Source organism: Vipera berus (assembly GCF_964194415.1).
Source record: "Vipera berus genome assembly, chromosome: 3".
Taxonomy (NCBI): domain Eukaryota; kingdom Metazoa; phylum Chordata; class Lepidosauria; order Squamata; family Viperidae; genus Vipera; species Vipera berus.
The window spans coordinates 96,121,785-96,142,525 of record NC_138204.1 but is presented as its reverse complement, the minus strand read 5'-3'; the positions used below and the strand labels follow the sequence as shown (position 1 = coordinate 96,142,525).

Below are 20,741 nucleotides of genomic sequence, written 5' to 3'. Positions count from 1 at the left end.
AATCAAGAAGAGCGTGTTTTTGCACTATATAATTATAAAATCTGATTACCCTGTGATACCTATAGCATGTCAAGGACCTTCATGGAAGACCATTACTATTTCTGTATTAGAAAAAGTGTGTTCTGAGAGCCTAATATGCACTTTTATTTTGTTAACCAGATATTTTTAAGAATACGCTTGATATATAATGTCTGCTGTTAATAAACTTGCTCTTTGGTTTGTCTGTTACACCATCACCTAAGAGTACCTGGAACTTGCTGATTAGTCTCAGATATGAAAATTCCTTCTTCAGTAAATTATTAATAAGAAAAAAAGAATAACATTTCATAAATTTGGTATTTTAAAAATGAAGTGAGTAAATTTCAAATGTGATGTTTATTGTAATAAATATGAACATTTATTGCAATAATAAATATTGATCACAGAATTATTCTGTTTACAAGCATCTTCAAATGATGTTGCATGCTAAAATCAACAATCAACCTGAGTGACTAGTCTTCCAGCAGTAAAAAAAAAGGTACATAATGAAAGTTAATTTGCATGCTTCTTGCAACATGGTATGAGGCAAAGAAGTCACTCAAGGTTTTTTTCCATTTTCTTACCTAAAGAAAAACAAATACATTAAGCACTACTTACAAAGAGAGACAAAGTATATAACTATAACTAGCACTTCTAAAACTTGGTTTAGTATGTAATATCAATTATTCATAAGTAATAAAACAGAGGTACTGCTCAGCTCAAAAAGAAGAGGTTATATAAACCAATGTAACTTCCAATTAACCTGTTGCAAAACACTGCATTTTCTTTCAAGTGATCTCTCATCTTTAAAAAAAAGGAAGAATTGTATAGCAATGTTTTTTTTCATATTCATGAACAGACTAACACTGTCTAATGCATAAATCTCCTTTTATGTTCCCCGTACTGGAATACTTTCTCTTCCTCTATTTTACCAAGTGCTTTATATAATACAAGGTGCATTGTATATATATATATATATATATTATATCTATTTTTAATATTGCCAATAGTTCAGGCTCAAATGAGCTTTAATAAATTAAAAAATAACAATCTTCTATTTTTCTAATTATGGTAGAATGGAAGAAACCAAAGAGGAAATCCTTGGAAACTGATGGTATTTTTGAGGTAGTAATAATTGTTTGAATGCTTTAGAAAAATGTATTTAATATACGTATATACTTGAGTATAAGCCGACTCGAATATAAGCCGAGACCCCAATTTTACCCCCCCAAAATGGAAAAAGTTAGTGACTCGAGTATAAGCCGAGGCTGGGAAATGCAGCAGCTCACCTTATGCTCCTCTCCAGAGATCTTCCCTCAGCAGCGGCCGGCAAAGTAGCTCGCACGGGAAACAAGCCTGGCAGAGGAGCCGGAGCGGCGAGCAGAGGCGCCCGGGCCGGATCCTGCAAGGCCCGGCCGAGACGCGCCCCCAGCAGCGGAGCTGCTCCGGCTCCTCTGCCGGGCTTGTTTTGCATGTGAGCTACTTTGCCTGACGCTGCTGGGGTCGCGTCTCGGCCGGGGCCTTGCAGGATCCGGCCCGGGCGCCTCTGCTCGCCCTCAGCAGCACCTGGCCCGGAATCACATGCGAAACAAGCCCGGCAGAGGAGCCGGAGCGGCGAGCAGAGGCGCCCGGCCCAGATCCTGCAAGGCCCGGCCGAGACGTGCCTCCAGCAGCGGAGCCGCTCCGGCTCCTCTGCCGGGCTTGTTTTGCATGTGAGCTACTTTGCCTGACGCTGAGAAGACCCGCTTGGGCACTCGGGTTGGTGTCAGTCTCCGCAGGCCCTTCTCGTTTCCAGGAACGTCAAGCGCGCTTGTCTCCCCACCCCCACGTCAGGGCAGGGCAGGGCAGAGACTTGCTCGCCCTTCTGACGGCCCTGAAGAGAAACGAAGGGCTTGCAAACTCCCCGCGAGAAGCTGGGCGAAGTGCGCGGCTGGGCGAGTGTGTGCCTGTGCGTGTATTTACGAAAGAAACGCTCCGAGAGTTCTTCTTTCTCCGCCCCCTTGGGGGGAACTCTAGCGACTGCTGTAGCCGCGCTTCTCTTCTCGGCTCCGAAAATAGGGATTTGTACTCTCTCTCTCTCTCTCCCCTCCCCACCCCGCATTCTCCTGCCTCTTCGATTGCGACAATAAAAGGGCGAAGGGTGCGCTGGTTTCTTCCTCCTTCCTCCCCCCCTCCCCTCCCCTCCCCGATTGTCAGGTGTGGCTTCGACTTTAGTTGTTGCCTACGGTGCTAGGGAGTTGCCAGTGGTGGGATCGTTTTCGGAGTTGCGTGCTTGGCCCAGAGGTGCAAACAAAATGTTTGGAAAAAGGGGGGTGAGGTGGGGTGGGGTGGGGTGGAGGAAGCAGTTTGCGAAGCAGCCGAAATGGGGGTATATAGAGGATGGGAGGTTCCCACCGAGAGAGCCAGCAGAGTTGTTGTCGAAGCGCGTCACATGCCTTTCCAACCACCAGAGAAGGGAGGAATAAGAAAGAAACACACACACACACACACACACACACACACCAGGAAATCGAGAGCGCCGCCTTAAGTTAAAGGTGGCGGACGGGCCCGAGAAAAAAGGCTGCAAAACTCCAATCTTTTAAAGCGTGCGGTGTTGTTGTGTTTTTTTTTCCTCCCCCCGAAAGTGAACGGCAGCTTTCCGTACTAGTGTATTTGTACTGCCGCGAGTGACAACTGACAAAGCTTGCCGGTGTGATCTTGATTTTGGAACTGATGAAGTCTATTAACTAATTGATTGGCACTCCGGTTGCTCATCGCCGTGAAACTAGACCTTGTTTTTGGTTTGTTTTTTTTTGTACTTTGGGCTGATCAAATGGAATAAATGGAATAAATAAAAACACTGGCATGTCAAGACACCAGCACAAAGACCAAGGTACAAGCAGCTCTCCTTCAGTCATTATTGAAACATTTGATCAGCCCAACCTCTTCTTATTATTATTATTATTAAATCTGTTTTTTAACCAAGCGTGACTTCACTGAGCTGAATAGTGCAGGGTTGCCTGCCTGTTTGCTTGTTCCGGGTAGAAAAAACGCTGTCGACCCCGGCATCTTTTGCGGGGAGGGGTGGGGTGGGGTGGAGGAAGCAGTTTGCGAAGCAGCCGAAATGGGGGTATATAGAGGATGGGAGGTTCCCACTGAGAGAGCCAGCAGAGTTGTTGTCGAAGCGCGTCACACGCCTTTCCAACCACCAGAGAAGGGAGGAATAAGAAAGAAACACACACACACACACACACCAGGAAATCGAGGAAGCTTGCGTAAGATCTGAAGGAGACACGATCGTGGGAAAGGCACCGAGCGTGCCGTGGAAAAAAAAGAAAGGGTGGACTTGGGCTCGGCTGGTTTCGCAACGGGAAATGGGAAATCCCCGCAAAAGATGCCGGGGTCGAAAGCGTTTTTTCTACCCGGAACAAGCAAACGCTGAAGAAAAAACGCTGTCGACCCCGGCATCTTTTGCGGGGGTTTCCCATTTCCCGTTGCGAAACCAGCCGAGCCCAAGTCCACCCTTTCTTTTTTTTCCACAGCACGCTCGGTGCCTTTCCCACGATCGTGTCTCCTTCAGATCTTACGCAAGCTTCCTCGATTTCCTGGTGTGTGTGTGTGTGTGTGTGTGTGTGTGTGTTTCTTTCTTATTCCTCCCTTCTCTGGTGGTTGGAAAGGCGTGTGACGCGCTTCGACAACAACTCTGCTGGCTCTCTCGGTGGGAACCTCCCATCCTCTATATACCCCCATTTCGGCTGCTTCGCAAACTGCTTCCTCCACCCCACCCCACCTCACCCCTCCCCGCAAAAGATGCCGGGGTCGACAGCGTTTTTTCTACCCGGAACAAGCAAACAGGCAGGCAACCCTGCACTATTCAGCTCAGTGAAGTCACGCTTGGTTAAAAAACAGATTTAATAATAATAATAAGAAGAAGAAGTTGGGCTGATCAAATGTTTCAATAATGACTGAAGGAGAGCTGCTTGTACCTTGGTCTTTGTGCTGGTGTCTTGACATGCCAGTGTTTTTATTTATTCCATTTATTCCATTTGATCAGCCCAAAGTACAAAAAAAAACAAAACCAAAAACAAGGTCTAGTTTCACGGCGATGAGCAACTGGAGTGCCAATCAATTAGTTAACAGACTTCATCAGTTCCAAAATCAAGATCACACCGGCAAGCTTTGTCAGTTGTCACTCGCGGCAGTACAAATACACTAGTACGGAAAGCTGCCGTTCACTTTCGGGGGGAGGAAAAAAAAACACAACAACACCGCACACTTTAAAAGATTGGAGTTTTGCAGCCTTTTTTCTCGGGCCCGTCCGCCACCTTTAACTTAAGGCGGCGCTCTCGATTTCCTGGTGTGTGTGTGTGTGTGTGTGTGTGTGTGTGTTTCTTTCTTATTCCTCCCTTCTCTGGTGGTTGGAAAGGCGTGTGACGCGCTTCGACAACAACTCTGCTGGCTCTCTCGGTGGGAACCTCCCATCCTCTATATACCCCCATTTCGGCTGCTTCGCAAACTGCTTCCTCCACCCCACCCCACCCCACCTCACCCCCCTTTTTCCAAACATTTTGTTTGCACCTCTGGGCCAAGCACGCAACTCCGAAAACGATCCCACCACTGGCAACTCCCTAGCATCGTAGGCAAAAACTAAAGTCGAAGCCACACCTGACAATCGGGGAGGGGAGGGGAGGGGGGAGGAAGGAGGAAGAAACCAGCGCACCCTTCACCCTTTTATTGTCGCAATCGAAGAGGCAGGAGAATGCGGGGTGGGGAGGGGAGAGGGAGAGAGAGAGAGAGAGTAGAAATCCCTATTTTCGGAGCCGAGAAGAGAAGCGCGGCTACAGCAGTCGCTAGAGTTCCCCCCAAGGGGGCGGAGAAAGAAGAACTCTCGGAGCGTTTCTTTCGTAAATACGCGCGCAGGCACACACTCGCCCAGCCGCGCACTTCGCCCAGCTTCTCGCGGGGAGTTTGCAAGCCCTTCGTTTCTCTTCAGGGCCGTCAGAAGGGCGAGCAAGTCTCTGCCCTGCCCTGCCCTGACGTGGGGGTGGGGAGACAAGCGCGCTTGACGTTCCTGGAAACGAGAAGGGCCTGCGGAGACTGACACCAACCCGAGTGCCCAAGCGGGTCTTCTCAGTGTCAGGCAAAGTAGCTCACATGCAAAACAAGCCCGGCAGAGGAGCCGGAGCGGCTCCGCTGCTGGGGGCACGTCTCGGCCGGGCCTTGCAGGATCTGGGCCGGGCGCCTCTGCTCGCCGCTCCGGCTCCTCTGCCGGGCTTGTTTTGCATGTGATTCCAGGCCAGGTGCTGCTGAGGGCGAGCAGAGGCGCCCGGGCGACCCCAGCAGCGTCAGGCAAAGTAGCTCGGCCGCGCGCAAGTCCTTGGTAAGTTCTTTTTTTTTGTTCACTGGAGTATAAGCCGAAGTGGATTTTTTCAGCCCAAAAAGTGGGCTGAAAAATTCGGCTTATACTCAAGTATATACGGTACCTTGTCTCAATACCATTTTGGTAGCCAATATGGCTAAATCCTTAAAATACATTTTGATGAGGAAAACATAGAACTACGTAAGCATGAAAATATATTGCCAATAATATTCTACTTACTATATACTTCTAACACATTGTGGATACAATAGTTGTCCATTTTGACACTGTACTCTAAAATCAGAGGGTGAACTTGATAGAAGTGTAGTGTGGTATGCTTTGCATACAAATTCAATAAATTCTCCATGAAGAAAATAAGGTCGATTGTCAAAACTCCATCTCAAAAGCAAATTATTTTTTGCCATCTCTTCCTGTGACAAGGTACATGGCTCTTTAGAAAATAAACAGAATATTATTTTTTTACCATACCATGACATTTAGTAGAACATTTCCCTTAGATACTATGATTTTCTTACGTTGCATATGATAAAACGTAAACATTAATAGACTACAACTTTATACATTAGAATTATCAATAATTTGCATAATTTCACTCATTAGATCAGCGGCCCCCAATCCTTTGGGCACCCAGGGTTCTGTGGAGAGAGGTTTTTCCACAGACGTGCTGCTTGCATCCCATGGATGGGATTTCACTTCTTTGCATAGCCCAGTTTCTAGCAGGCCACGGACTGGTGCCAGTCCATGGACCGGGGATTGGGGGGCCCTACATTTGATACCTAATTTGAAAATAAAGCTAGTATTCATTGTTGTGTTTCTTCTCTGAACTACCACAAAGGGCTAACACCACTGATGTAAGATAATCTGAGTGAGATCTCTGGTTTCCATGGTGGCCAGGAACTTCTGAGCTGTTTTCTGCTCTATATCTAGGGAAGGCAAGTTGAAGTCCACCAATACAGTAAGTCTGGGGAATTCTAACATCAACTGCCCACTGCATCAAGCAACTTAGGCAAGGAATCTCAGGAATACGAAACAACAGCAACAATTAAAGTTGCTTTCTAGAGATTAAACTTATCAATGGGGGATCAAAACTGATTATCTATGGGGCAAAGCCTCTGAAAGTCAACAGCATCTCTGATAACAATAGCCACTCCATCACCAAAAATGGCAACTGGAGCCAGACTTGAAACCCAGATAGTCTCATTTCTGAAAGGGGAATATACTCCTCTATGCCCAATGAAATTTCAATAATACATGATCAATGAACCCTCTCATCCACTATCAAATCATGAATCAGGGAGATGTTATTACATCCACCCTTTAATTCAATACCGATCCACTGAAGCTCCAAGGAATTAACATTCAGGCTGAGCACAGAATGAGAATCACATTCCTCAAGAGAGTCTATTCCTATTGATACCAAAATGAGCTTTCATTCCAGTCCTACAATGCATAACCATAACAACTAATTCATTGCCATGTAAAATAATTCAGCAATTGCAGAACTGTAGATGGAGCCCCCCCATTTAAAATTGAAGACACCAACAATTTTCTAAAATATATTGAACCTGCATGTTTATTTGGATATGTGTTATAATGATAACAATACTATACAATACCTATACAAACAGGTGGAGTAGTCCATTGGCTCCTTGAACAAATGACTGTTATGGAACCTTGCAAAACATGATATTCATTGCAACTGTACTGTATTGTTGAACCGTCTTCATAGTTTTCTGTTAATGAGCCCATAACAACTCCATTTTCTATGGAAGGTGGAGGACCACAGTTAGCACTTAAGCCTGCAAAACACAGTGGATAAAATAAAGGCAGCATAAGACAGTAATGTTTTATGGCTAAAATCAATTTTAAAATGGAGAGAAGACAGGCACTTTTGTATGAATTTTCTCCTATTTTACAGAAAGTAGTAAATTGGGGGGAAAATGCTTCCCCATTCAAAATGAGAGGGATGTCACGGGTCCGAGAAATGAGCATCATCATTCTCACCTTTGTGAAATCATCACAAAAACAAAATAAAATGACACTATGATATCCTATTAATGACAGAAAGAAACCTGGTTTCCTTTTGTTAAAAAAAAGTAAATGTTTTAGCTATGTACTGAGCAAAAGATACAATTGGACAAAAAGTTCCTATGAAAAACATAAAATAAGGTTGTTATGAGAATAAAAAGGAATATCATTTGTCATGACAATTCCTTAAGGGACACTAAAATATAAATGGAGTTCAAAACAAATGGAATATAAAGTCCAAAAATAGTATATGGACATCAGCCTCCCTTTTTGTTAAGGTATCTTCCTACACATGCCTAGATATTTCATCCACAAACAGTGGCTCAACTTTACAATATGAGCCAAATGATATGTTTGTTGTTATAGAAATGGTTAGTATATATTATTATATAAAAGTAAAAAGTTGAGGTTTCATATTATTACCTTTTTCTACTGCACCAAAGAGAGTTGGAAGTCAATGCGTTTTCCCCCTCTACCCTATGCATTCCTCCCTTTTTACCATTGTTTTTGTATTTTTTGTATTTTGTAAAGTTACTTTTTCATCACTGCCATAACTGTAAATGGTTGCTATCTGAGGATTTTGGAGTTTGCCAAACTCCAGATAAAACGTTTGTTAAGAACAGCATCATTTTACCTTTGGAAATACACTGAGGGTAGTTCAATTGTCCATCATTACATTGCACCAGCAATTCGGATTCTGAGACTAAGGGTGGCAAAACATATCCAGGTTTACATACAAATTCAATAAAATCGCCATGTGTGAAATACCACTCTTCTTCAAGCTTCCATTTCATTTCTAGGTTGTAATTATCAGGAATTTGTTCCCTAGCTAAACATGGCTCTGTAAGACAAGAGTTAACAATAATATATTAAATTAGAAAATTATTGGTACTCAGTAATTTACCAAGTCACAAATCTACCTGATTGTTGATATTGGGAGTTGAGAAAGGAGAACATTCTTCATTTATGGTTAACAATGATTTGCTGTCTTTGATAGTCTCCTGGCCTAGAGAGTAAAGCCTTGTGGTGATCAACAGTAAAATGACTATCAGAATCATGATCTCCAGTATCAAAAAAATAACTGGTTAATCCTTTCATGTATTTTTCACATTGCAGCAGCTCAGTCCATAACACAAAATGTATCATGGGCAGAACTTGTCTATTGTAGTTAGTTATATCTTATAAAATGGAGATAATGTCAATTGTGATAACCAAACAATATGTTTAAATACATGTTGAATGTTAACTATGCTGGTCAAATGTTGTGTTTTAACCACACTTAGAGCAATCAGTTTTCAAACAGTTTTGGAGAAGAATTTTTGGAGACAATTTTTGGAGTTGTTTGGAGAGAAACTACCATTATATTTTAAAAGAATAATTATCAGATTTATAGAAACCTCATGCTGCATGTTTCTTTAGCTGAGTTTGTAAATAAAAATGTCATAGAATAGTAATATAGTGGTCTTTTATTCTAATATCTTCCATCTGCAATATATAAATAGGATTAGCATCCAGAGATATACCATTGGGGTTTTTTGTAATATATTTTATTGATTTTTTAAAAAACATAAACCACTTAATAATTGGTGAACAGTGTGTTGTCTGGGTTACATTTGTAAAACAATCACTAACAAATGATTTCTATAATCCATAATCCACATAATAGTTTTAGTTGATTTCCTCTTTTCCCAAAATATCCTCTTTTGCAAACATTAAATTAATACAATTCTTATTGTTTTTACAGATAACAATTAAATATATAATTTTTCCCAATAGTCCTAAAAATAATAATCACATCAATATATTTCTTTTCTATCCAATCATTCTGGTTGTCTTATCATAGATCTTGTTACAGTCCTTATTTTAATTTGTTCCTCCCATCAAATTCTAGATATTCTTACTGGTTAAGATTTTTTCCTTTAACTCAGGGCTTTTCAACTTTTTCATCCATTGTACTACTTTTAGGATATGGCAACATCCGAGTACCACCAGTCACCTAGCAAGGTGTCAAAAACTTGATGACCAAAAAAAAAAAAAGGAAAAAAGTGATGAAGTACAGGTAGTCCTCGACTTACAACAGTTCGCTTAGTGACTGTTTGAAGTTACAATGGCACTGAAAAAAGTGTCCCCCAAGCCACAGCCAAGCAAGACACCTGCCTGCCTGCCCTGTGGCGCTCTTCCTCCTGTCTGAGGTTTTCATTGTTGTGAGCATTTCTGTTGAGGATTGGCAGCGGGGGTGGGGGCATTTGGTTTTTATTCCTCCCGTCTGCTGGGTGGTTGCAGCAGGTTTTGGTCACTTCACATGACCCTGGGACACTGTGACCATCATAAATATGAATCAGTTGCCAAGCATCTGAATGTAAATCACAAGACCCTGGAGATGCTGCAACATTCCAGCTGATCTGCGCTTTTTCTGGGCTCAGAAGCACCAGGATCAACACCGAGCTCCAGTTGGAGCCTGGCACTGATCCTGGTGCTTCCGCTGAGCCCTGACAGCCCTGCAGCTCCAGCCATCTCTCGTTCGTGCGGTGCTGCCACCGGTTCAGCTCATTCCCCTCCCCCGCTACCACTTTTCTAGGGTGGTCATGTACCACCTGCCAGGTGCCAATGTACCACAGGTGGTACCCATACCACTGGTTGAAAAACTCTGCTTTAATTCTTATTCAAAACATTTTTATCCATTATAATTTTCTTAAATTCAATCACATTTAAATATCTAAAACATTTATCTAAGTCATTTCAACTTTTTTATATTACTCATATTAAGAAAGAACAAAAAAGGAAAAAAAGCATACTATATTATATTTAGAGAATTCATACCTCTTAGAGTCACAAAAATATTTCAAAACTTTTCTATTAGTTTAACCATATTCAAACAAATGTTTCTTTTTTAAGTATTCTCTCTGGTAAGTCCCATCATCTATTTTCTTAGTTTCCACTTTAGTCTTTTTCTTTTGCCCAATGTCTTTCCTAATCAATGTATTTTGCTGAATCAAAAAGGGTTGCCGTATGTTTGTAAATGTTGCTGTAGATATAAAAAGTAAATCACGAGAAGTGTCTTTGTACAGGACTTCTGCCTTTCCATGTTTGTTGAAAATCTTTTTCTTTTTCTTTCTTTCTGTTTCTCTTATCATTTCCTTTCTCTCCGATGTTCCTGACATCTCTACAGTCCATTTTATACAATCAGTTTTCTTGCCCTCAGATTTATTTTGTAGTTTTAAGGGATAGGTTTTTCCCCCCAATTCTTGTGATTTTCCCCCCCACTAGGATTAAATCATGTTTCCTTGTTTTGTTAAGTTCCATCTTTAAGTTTCTATTCTCAATTCTATATCCATTTATCTGTTTTATCTGATGCTTCTCTGTTGTTGTTTTCTGAGAATTTTTTTTGTTGTAGGGTTAACTTGGAAATAGATTGATTTATATTTTCAAAGTTATTTTGGATTTCTTTGTGGTTTAAAGTCATTGCTGTTTGGATTAGTTGCAGTGTACTATGTATCTCCTCCTGTGAAGTATTTATGTTTTCTTGATATGTTCTTTCTACATGTCTCTGATCCATGATAGCCAAGAATTTGAGTTTTCCCCTTCCTTTCTTTTCTCTGCAAATAGCTTTAGAGTCCCAATTAGATAGATATTTTAATCCAAATAGTTCAAAAGTTTTTTCCTGAAATTTATAATTCTCTTTGACTACAGCCCAGATTATTGTCTTTTTTGCCATAGCTGTTCTTTGTTGTTAAATCTTTGAAAGTCATAGAAAGTCACAGACATAGATTAGCTTTTCCCAGATTTTGCCAAGTCTTATATTAAATTCATAGCTGTCATAGTCTTCATCTGCCACTAGGTGTCTGCAACTATTTGTTTTTCAATTTCCAAAATGAACAATTATCTTTAAAATGAGAGTCTTAACTATTCAAACAATTTTAGATTTATCTAGATTTGAGTTTTAAGTTTCAGTTTTTATATTTACTTCACTTCCATATATTTTGATCCTCCATAAAAAGATTAACTCGCCACTTCTGTTAGTATAAGGGTGGGGCAGAAATCCCCCTCCTTCCCTTTCGGAGGTATTTTGCTTCTTGGGGATCTTTTCCAGGAAATTAAATGTAAAATAGAAAAGAGAAGATTGAATTCCTTACCCACTTTCAAGCACGCTGTTCACAGTTGTGCTGGTTAGGGCTTTTGGACTTCAGTTGCTAGTAGCTTGGGCTAGTCAAGGCAATACAGCCAGCCTTTCTCCTGTCAGGTTAGATGGCTTTCCCCAAGTCAAACAGAATGGCCTCCACCATTCCAGAATCACTGGAGCACCCTTCTTTCTTTGTTGCCTCTCCGGGTCAACTTAGACCCATTTAGTGTCCCCTGGCAGGGCAAAATTAGCTGCAGGTGTGGAGAATCCACAAGCCCGTGACCGGTCGCTACTGCGCAAAACCAGAAGTCCCCAGAGATATACTGCTGATGCAGAATAATATAAGATATTGTTTTATATAAAATAAAAAGGTGATACATTTGGTCATATCAGGGATGAGAACTTTTAACATAAGAGTTCTGAGCTCATTCATCATTCTTGGGGAAATGTCCACAATAACTAGTTTTCAATATTCCTGTAATACATAGAAATATCTAGAAATATTCCAGAAGATCTTGAATGAAAGCTGACAAATGTGCTAAGATTTAAAAATATTAAGACCTGGCATTACATTGTTCCTTTATTCAGACTTTCATAGTATTCTTCAGTTTAACCATTTATATAATGTACAGTATTTATTCTTCAAAGCTTACCTAAACAAGTTGGTGGCTCAGTCCAAGCTCCATGGATACAATGAACTGTACTAGATCCTTTCATTATATGTAAAGGACGACATGCATATTCCACTAAAGATCCAGGACTGTAACTTGCCAATTGACCATTATCATTAATAGTAATACTATTTTTAACTACAGGAGGAGAATTGCAGTTCCCACCAGTTTCTACAGTCCGATAATCTTCTGTAGTTGGTGCCCAGCCTACATCTGAGAAATAAAAATGATGGAAACAGAAGTACAAGAACAACAATCTAGTGATGCTAAACTATACTTAATCAAAATTATTACATACAGTAAATAGGATTTTCCTCTTGCATTTTTAAGTTACACATGTGCCTTTTCTCTTTCTCAACATGTTGGCATTAAGAGAGCCAAAGTCATAGCTAGGAAAATTCAGAACTCAGCAAAAGGATGTGCTTGGTACTAATCAATTTCCTACTGCCTCTCTGACTTAGAAAAGGGACAGCTTTTAGTACTGAGAATAAAGATATTCTTACAGAAATAATATGATTCAAATCTCTTGGGTAGAACTAGCTATCCAGAATGTCTGATATTTAAAATACTCATTTTTGATGACTAAATAGCCCTGAATGCATATCTCATTTATATTTGCAAAGAAAACATACAACATAGGCATTACACTACTGTATATACTAAACCTCCGTCTTCCATTATATAATTATCTAGCACCAATATTTAGAGTCAGACCTATGCATTTGGGAGGTGAAGTCCATTTCCCATTCTCACATCGGATTTCTCCAGTTCCATTAAGCTGTAATGAATGCTCACACTGATAATGTATTACGTCTCCCTGACGGTAGGTTCTTAAATTGGTTAGCAATCTGATATTTGGGGGATGAGGTGGGGGAGGGCATTTATTTCTTCTTTCTGCAATAAAAAATAAACAATAGCAAAATACCATTTTATTTTAGTAAAAGCTTTACAGTATACTCTTTCAGAAAAGCCATATCCAAAGAAATATTGGACTAAAAACAGACACAAAGCATCATTAATTTTTATTAGAAAAAAAAAACAAGTACATTGCACCAAAATGTGAAACACACCTACTTGGAAAAAATACTTATAAAGATAAAGAAACTATATATAAAAATGAGCATTCGGCTTATGCTCCTTAGTTAACGATACAGTATAATTTTTCCTTCCTAACTATTTCTGCAACTTATTTAAAGCAAATTACATAATCAGTGATTTTGATGAAGCATAGGGAAAAGGAATATACTGTATAATGAAAATATTAATGAAGGTTGTTCTACCAAAATCGAGGGTCATGTATGGCTGATAGTTTTAATTCTGTGGTCAAGCTTAACTCTTGTCCAATGATCCCGGTTGCTCTATCAACTTCTACTCTATCTTCAAAGATTTAGCTGTTTGTGGGCTATGCCCCTCGAGCAGCAAGTCCTGACTGATAACGGCAAAATGATCTACTCTTTAAATCCTGGATTCTGAATCCAGTTTTGAAGCAAGCCGTATCTTTTCTGCCTGACTATTCTGAAACTTGATTTAACATCTGCTCTGTTGGAAGGCAAATTTAATAGGACATCCTATGAGGAGTGCACTCACCTGTCTGAACTTTAAATATGGCATGGGACTGAGTTATTCGAGAGACTGCCTCTCCCCAATCATATCTACCCATCCCATCAGGTCTGGCAAGAGGGGCATGTTGCAGGTCCTATCCACAAAAGAAGTTCATCTGATGACGATCTTCATTTTTTTTCTGCTGTGGCACCCACCGTGTGAAAGGTCATTCTCCCCTAAGATTGGCCCTGACCTTGCTGACTTTACTCAAGGGCCTGAAAACAGGGCTTTACTATCTGGCTGTGGGGATCCAGGAATGTAGACATGGAGTCTGCAAAGTGGCTCTCTTGCTAGGAAAATTGAGTGAACTGTCCTGCAGATGGATTTCTAAATTATGTTCAGGTTTTTTATTGTCTGTAATAGATTTTTGTTGGGCTTTTTTGCTGTTGTTATTTAGTATGCCAGAGTCATATTTGTGAGACGAGCAATTATACAAACAAAATTATATGGATCTATGAATAGTATAAAAGAAGTACCTTCACATATTGGAAATTGTGGATACCAGCCAAAGTAATAACACTGAATTAACTCAGATCCTCTTAAAGTATAACCTTCCAAACAGATAATCTGAATTACATCTCCTTCTTCATAATTGCCTTTCTTGGGATAGACTTCTCCATGTTCAATAGGATTTGGAGATGAACACTCTAACTCTAAGAAGCAAGGCAAAATAAGAATGAACATGAATAGGTGACCTATTTTTCAGTGTTGACAGGTACCAGCTAGTTGGAATGTTAATCTTGGCCTAAAGCAAAGTCTTGTAAGTTAACTTACTTGTACATTTGGGAACAAGAGACCACCCTTGAATCTGACATAGTGCTTCTTCTGTTGTGTTTCCTCCAGCTGTAACATATCCATCCATGCATTCATATTTGAGCTTGTCATGCACACTGAACACTCTCTGCAATGTATGATAGTGACCATACAACAAATCTGGAACTAAGCAAGTCCCTGAAAACAAATGGTAGAAAAACCAAACAGGCATTGAAAAAAGGGAAGAGGAAAAATGGGCTATACAGTATATAAGGATATCATATTATTTGTTGCTGATGATATTTTATAATTCATTGACACTTTAAGTTATCTGGAAGGAAGCCTAAATATGGAAGTAATGAGTTAACCATAAATTAAGTCAGGCATAGCATTGTCAAAATAACTCAAAACTCTTTTTTCCCCAAATTCTGACTTCAGTTGGTCAATTAAAGGTCAGATTTATTTCTATTGGACTCTTGGATTAGTGACAGGTTCTGCACAAGTAGCTCCAACCCTGGCCAGAACTGCATCCTCAATCTTTGCAAGACTTTTTATCTTGGGGAAGATAGGTGTTAAAGGATGAAATGTTGTACAACTTTCAGGTAGTGATAAAAGCAGGAAATTAGATGAATTAACTTTTGGGAGGGGAAGGAGGGAAGAGGAGGGGAGGGGGAGGGGAGAGGAAAGAAGGAAGGAAGAATTTCCATCCTTACTGCCAGCTTTCCACAAGGAAACTCAGTGTAGCAAATTGGAAGACTCTTCCAGTGTCACTGATTATTTTGTCTACCTTTGGTCATTCAGTTTTTTTTTTTAAGGGAATATCTTGAAATAATGATCCAATGGGTCACAGGTTATTTAGTATTACCTAAAGGTTTTTTAGTTGCTTCCATACACTGTGGCTGAACTGACCATCCATCTTGAAGACATTGTATACTTGCATCCTTCTTGCCTCCTGGAGTTTCGTAGCCTGAATGGCAACTATATTTTAAGTTTTCCCAGATGTCATAGGATAGTTTTGTATCAGAAAAAATACCATTATCCAAAGTAGGTTGGGTGCATTTCTCTTTAGCGTGTTAAAGGAAAAGAGGAGAAAAATGTTATATTTTTTCTTTGTTCATAAAACCTGAACTCCCACATGGAAAGAATTATTTTATAGAAAGGACCTCTAGTCACTTAACCAAATTCCGTACATCAAGAAGCCACGTTAATAGCTTGAGAAATCTACAGATAATCCTCACTTAAATTATTGGATACTTAACAACTATTCAAAGTTACAACAAACTCCCCCAAAAGTACTCATGGCCCATCCTGCCATGTGATCACATTTCAGGTGCTTGGCAACTGGCTTGCATTTGCAATTAGTTGTAGCATCCCACTGACACATAATGGCAATTTTGAACTTTTTTTCAGTTATTAAACTATCAAATTGTATATACAGATTGCTCATCCTAACTAAACTTTATATATAATATTATTATTTTTTCTTATAATATGAAGAATACTGCAATATTTATTTTCTACCAGACTAGAGAGATAAGGATATGGACTTACTGTAACATTTGGGGGCTGGTGTCCAGCCTTCATTGGTGCAGTTTACCCTTTCATTCTGACTTCCAGTTTCAGTTGAATACCCAGCCAAGCAGGTATATGAGAGTTTTTCACCTTTCTTCATTGGAAAATAATAATTTTTAAAACTATAATAATATAGTGCAATCCTTCCATTTTCTATATTGGGGAAGTCACAAGCTTTGTCTAGAAGAAATGTATTAATATTCAAGTAGGAAGAAATGAAAAATATACCATTCAAACCACTTCATTTCAATCAAGGGTAATAGTCAAATGGGGGGGGGGGAAACCTGGAACTCATTTCTTTAAAATACGTTATCAGTGACTATGCTCAGAAGAATCCAATTTCTACTTCATGACTCAAGTTTTGACAATAAAAACCTCCTATACATGTAGGTTTGCTCACTTTACAAGACCTAGACATTCTGGAAAGTGAAGTTGTCAAAGGGATGTTAGAACCTACTGAATAAATACCAGTCCTTTTAAAAATCTTACAAAACAATGCAGTTAAAATGCATATGTTTGTATATGAGACTTATTGTATAATTATCTGTTATATCCAGATAAACATGACCTTCCATTTATAATGTTTCTTTCCCCCGCACACAAAACCTAGTTAATATTAAATTGTTATTCAAAATCTTTTGATTTCTAGCACAATTTTCAGCCTTTTGCTATACATGCAATCATACATTTTTACATATATTCTTCTTAAAAATAAAAACATAATCAAAAGGGGATGATACCCTAGTATATCAGTATTAATTGCCTTACAATTGTTGAAAAAATAGTGAAACTTTAACCACAACATACATATATTTGATTTTTACCTTCAGCAAGAAGTTTTCTTATTGCAGCAAACAATAGAAATGAAAACATCCACCTTTTATACCCCATCGTGAGTGCTTCCTGGCAAGTTTGTATTATTCCAGTTTTGCTACTCTATTTCTAAAGGCAGTTCAGTTAATAATTTATAGCAGAACATGACAGGAAGGTTTCAAAAGATAAACTGAAAGATTATTTCTTAAACAGCTACTCAGTCTAGGTAGTGACTGTTTGAGGGAAAAATATCTGACTCGATCTTAATTAACTCAATCTTAATTAACTCACTTTAATCAAGATGGGAAATTCCTATTATAGATTCTTCTGTATTTACTACCAGATTGGCATAAAATACTTTACTGAAATCCATATCATTTTTACTTTTTTGGCCTTGCCAGCTATATGAAGTCTGACAGGTAACAATGGTTCTTCTTTTCACTATGAAACTTTATTCCCCAAATAGAATTATGTATATTTACATTTAAGTTGTAAGAAGGCAATATCTCCTTTAGGAATTTCACAATATACCACTCCAAGTTCTACAAATGTAACATTAAAAGGCTGGGGAAAATATTTAATTGCCAATTCATAATTTGGCAAATTCATCAGATTGATTCAAATGTGAAAAAAACTGCAGTGCTTATGTCATCTGTTAAAAGGTCTTTTGTTTGACTGAAGTTAGGCCTAAGCTGGGTTTTTAAATACCTATACGTAATAATCTGCATTTTGTTAAACAGTATTTCCGCAACACTGAAGTGATTCAAGCCTTAATAATCTCACATTTGAATTATTTTAATCCACTATATATAAGGCTATCATTATAAGTGGCATACAAGCTTTAACCAGTGCAGGATGTGATTGCTAGACTGTTAAACTGGAAACTAAACAGGACTACATAGCATTATTCCTAAAAATACTACAGTGCAAGTTCACTGTAAGCATTGATAATCAGTTACCCCTTAAATGATTTAGGCAGGGCTTTTTTTCTCATAGAACGCTCAGAACGGAGTTCCGGCACCTTTTTTGGATGGAACCTTGTAGGTTAGGCAAGTCAGGTTGTCTGACATGTGTGAGTTCTGGCACCTTTTTCTTTTACAAAAAAAGCACTGGATTTAGGATTTATGAATGTAAAGTAAAATAAACTGGGCTGGACTTGTTCATAATCTCACAGACAGTTCAACTTTTACCGCAGTTAAAACATTTTTAAAAATGTCTAGTAGAACATTTTCCAGTTATAGAACTCTTGTGAAGGGATGTTGGTTGCTTCCTCCCCACTCACATATAAAAAAAATCTTAAGTAAAATCATGCATATTTACCAAGACAATTGGAGATAGGAATCTTTTAGATTACCTATTTTGCTTCTTTTAAGATGAAATTTTCATTATTTTTTGTATTCATGTTTGAATGCTGGTTTTATTGCAATAAGGGATGCGGTGGCTCAGTGGGTTAGGATGCTGAGCTTGTCGATCAGATGATCAGCAATTTGGCAGGTCGAATCCCGAGTGCCGCGTAACAGAGTGAGCGCTTGTTACGCGTCTAGTCATGCTGGCCACATGACCACGGAGATGTCCTCGGACAAGTGCTGGCTCCTCAGCTTTGAAACGGAGATAAGCACCGGCCCCTAGAGTTGGAAATGACTAGCATGCACATGCGGGGAAACCTTTACCTTTTATTGCAATAGCCTTATTAATGTTTTTATTCTTCTGTTGCAAACTATTCTGGGCTCCTCTAGGATGAAGAAAATAAATAATAGGTCAGATTCTTAGGCTGCTGCATTTTATTGAAAGGAAGCCTTGCAATTGACTATTAAAAAAATAAAAGTTGAAGTTTTTACTAAAAGGCTTGTTAGCCATACTCATTGATGGACAGTACTACCATCAAACAGACCAAAACATTTAAACATGTAGGAATTACTTTTAATTTCTCTGTGGTTTGAAGGAAAATCAAAAGCTTATTCAAAGTCAAATTCTTTAGGAAAGGATTCTACCAACTTCTGTGTATCAAAGACAAGCCTTATAGTGAAATCTGAAGAATTCTTGTGCCTTTTTCTCTCATTTGAGGGAAGCAATAAGCCAGGGCTTTTCAACCAGTGGTACGGGTACCACCTGTGGTATATTGGCACCTGGCAGGTGGCACGCGACCATCGTAGAAAAATGGTAGCGGGGAAGGGGAATGAGCTGAACTGGTGGCAGCACGCACAAGCCTGAGCGAGAGATAGCTGGAGCTGCAGGGCTGTCAGGGCTCAGCGGAAGCAGCAGGATCAGCACCGCTTTCCAGCTTATTGGCACTTCTTCGGGGCTGTCAGGGCTCAGTGGAAGCGCCAGGATCAGTGCCAGGCTCCAGCTGGAGCTTGGCGTTGATCCCGGCACATCTGCTGAACCCAGAAGCGCCGATCAGCTGGAATGTTGCAGCATCACCAGGGTCTTGTGATTTACATTCAGATGCTTGGCAACTGATTCATATTCATATCAGTGTCCCAGGGTCACGTGAAGTGACCAAAACTTGCTGCAACCACCCAGCAGAGGGGGAGGGGAATAAAAACCAAACATCCCCCCCACCCCTCCCTCGCTGCCAATCCTGAACAGAAATGCTCACAACGAAAACCTTGGACAGGAGGAAAAGCACCACCGGGCAGGCAGGCAGGTGTCTTGCTCGGCTGTGGCTGGGGGGGGGCTTTTTTCAGTGCCATTGTAACTTCAAAGAGTCACTAAGCAAATTGTTGTAAGTCAAGGACTACCTATACTTCATCACTTTTTTTCCTTTTTTTTTTTGGTCAAGTTTTTCATACCTTGCTAGGCGACTGGTGGTACTCGGATGTTGTCATATCCTAAAAGTGGTATAATGGGTGAAAAGGTTGAAAAGCCCAGCAATAAGCTACCTGCCACTTTCTGTTTGGGCAATAGGACCAATTTCATCTTCTCTCATGTTATTAAGGAATAAATCACATATCAGGCTGTTTAGATGTAATAATCACATGTGTCTGTGTTAAAAACAGTAAAAACCAAAGCAACTGATACAATTAAAAGGCCTCAGTAAACAAATCTTTTGAGTGAATTATGGGGTATGGGGTTTATTTGAACTCCACTTTTTCCACAATATGGGCTCAGCCACATAAAAAGGAATATGTAGGCATCAAATACAGGTAATAAAATTACACTTCACTTAGTGACATAGCCCCCCCCCACCCAGTACTTACAACAGTCTCGAGATTACAATGTTGCAGCACCACAGCAGTCATTCACCCTTACAAATGACCAGAGGCACTGCAACATTCGCCTTGCCCTGCCGGATCTCCACAGGCATTGGGCCTGTGGACTCACCTTGCAAAGTAGATTAGTGAACTATCTCCTCTCTGCTGTGGTTTCTTTGCCTGCTTCATTGCTTCAGGCCTTTGGTGCATTCAGAGAATAGAGGCCTAAAGTACCGCAAGATCAGTAGCACGAGATTTCGTGCTACTGATCTTGTGTAATCTTGCACTACTTTAGGCCTGTTCTCTTCAAATTGAGGCCTGTACGAGATCTGGGGCAAAAATAAACAGAGGGAAGTCTTCAGTGCTGTAGTTAGGCTCCAGTCATCTTTCCAAAAATCCTTTGCCGCCAAGACCCTCCTGGGCTCTGTTCTTGCCGGCAAAAGCTTTTTGCAAAGGCTTGCCAAAGTGTTTGCAAGCCAATAGAATGCTTTGAGGTAGCACAATTGAAAAGCTCCTGTCAGCATGCAAACATTTTGTGCACCAAGACTGGAAGCTTCTGGGGCCATGATCTTCCGTGGCAGAGGCTGGAGAGGTCACCTCGCTAAATCTTT

The 20,741-nt window shown here is 40.0% G+C and overlaps 1 protein-coding gene across 1 annotated transcript; it reads right to left on the bottom strand.

Annotated features, from left to right (window-relative positions):
- Window positions 1-494: 494 nt before the first annotated feature.
- Window positions 495-20,319, bottom strand: LOC308666624 (coagulation factor XIII B chain-like; the record flags this gene model as incomplete). The annotated part of the gene is made up of 12 exons (XM_081325518.1): window positions 495-602; window positions 5,597-5,807; window positions 6,994-7,176; window positions 8,040-8,246; window positions 12,179-12,409; window positions 12,950-13,090; window positions 14,275-14,451; window positions 14,573-14,749; window positions 15,417-15,614; window positions 16,103-16,303; window positions 18,607-18,668; window positions 20,261-20,319. Coding segments are annotated over 12 exons (1,848 nt in total). The 3' UTR covers window positions 495-601.
- Window positions 20,320-20,741: the final 422 nt, after the last annotated feature.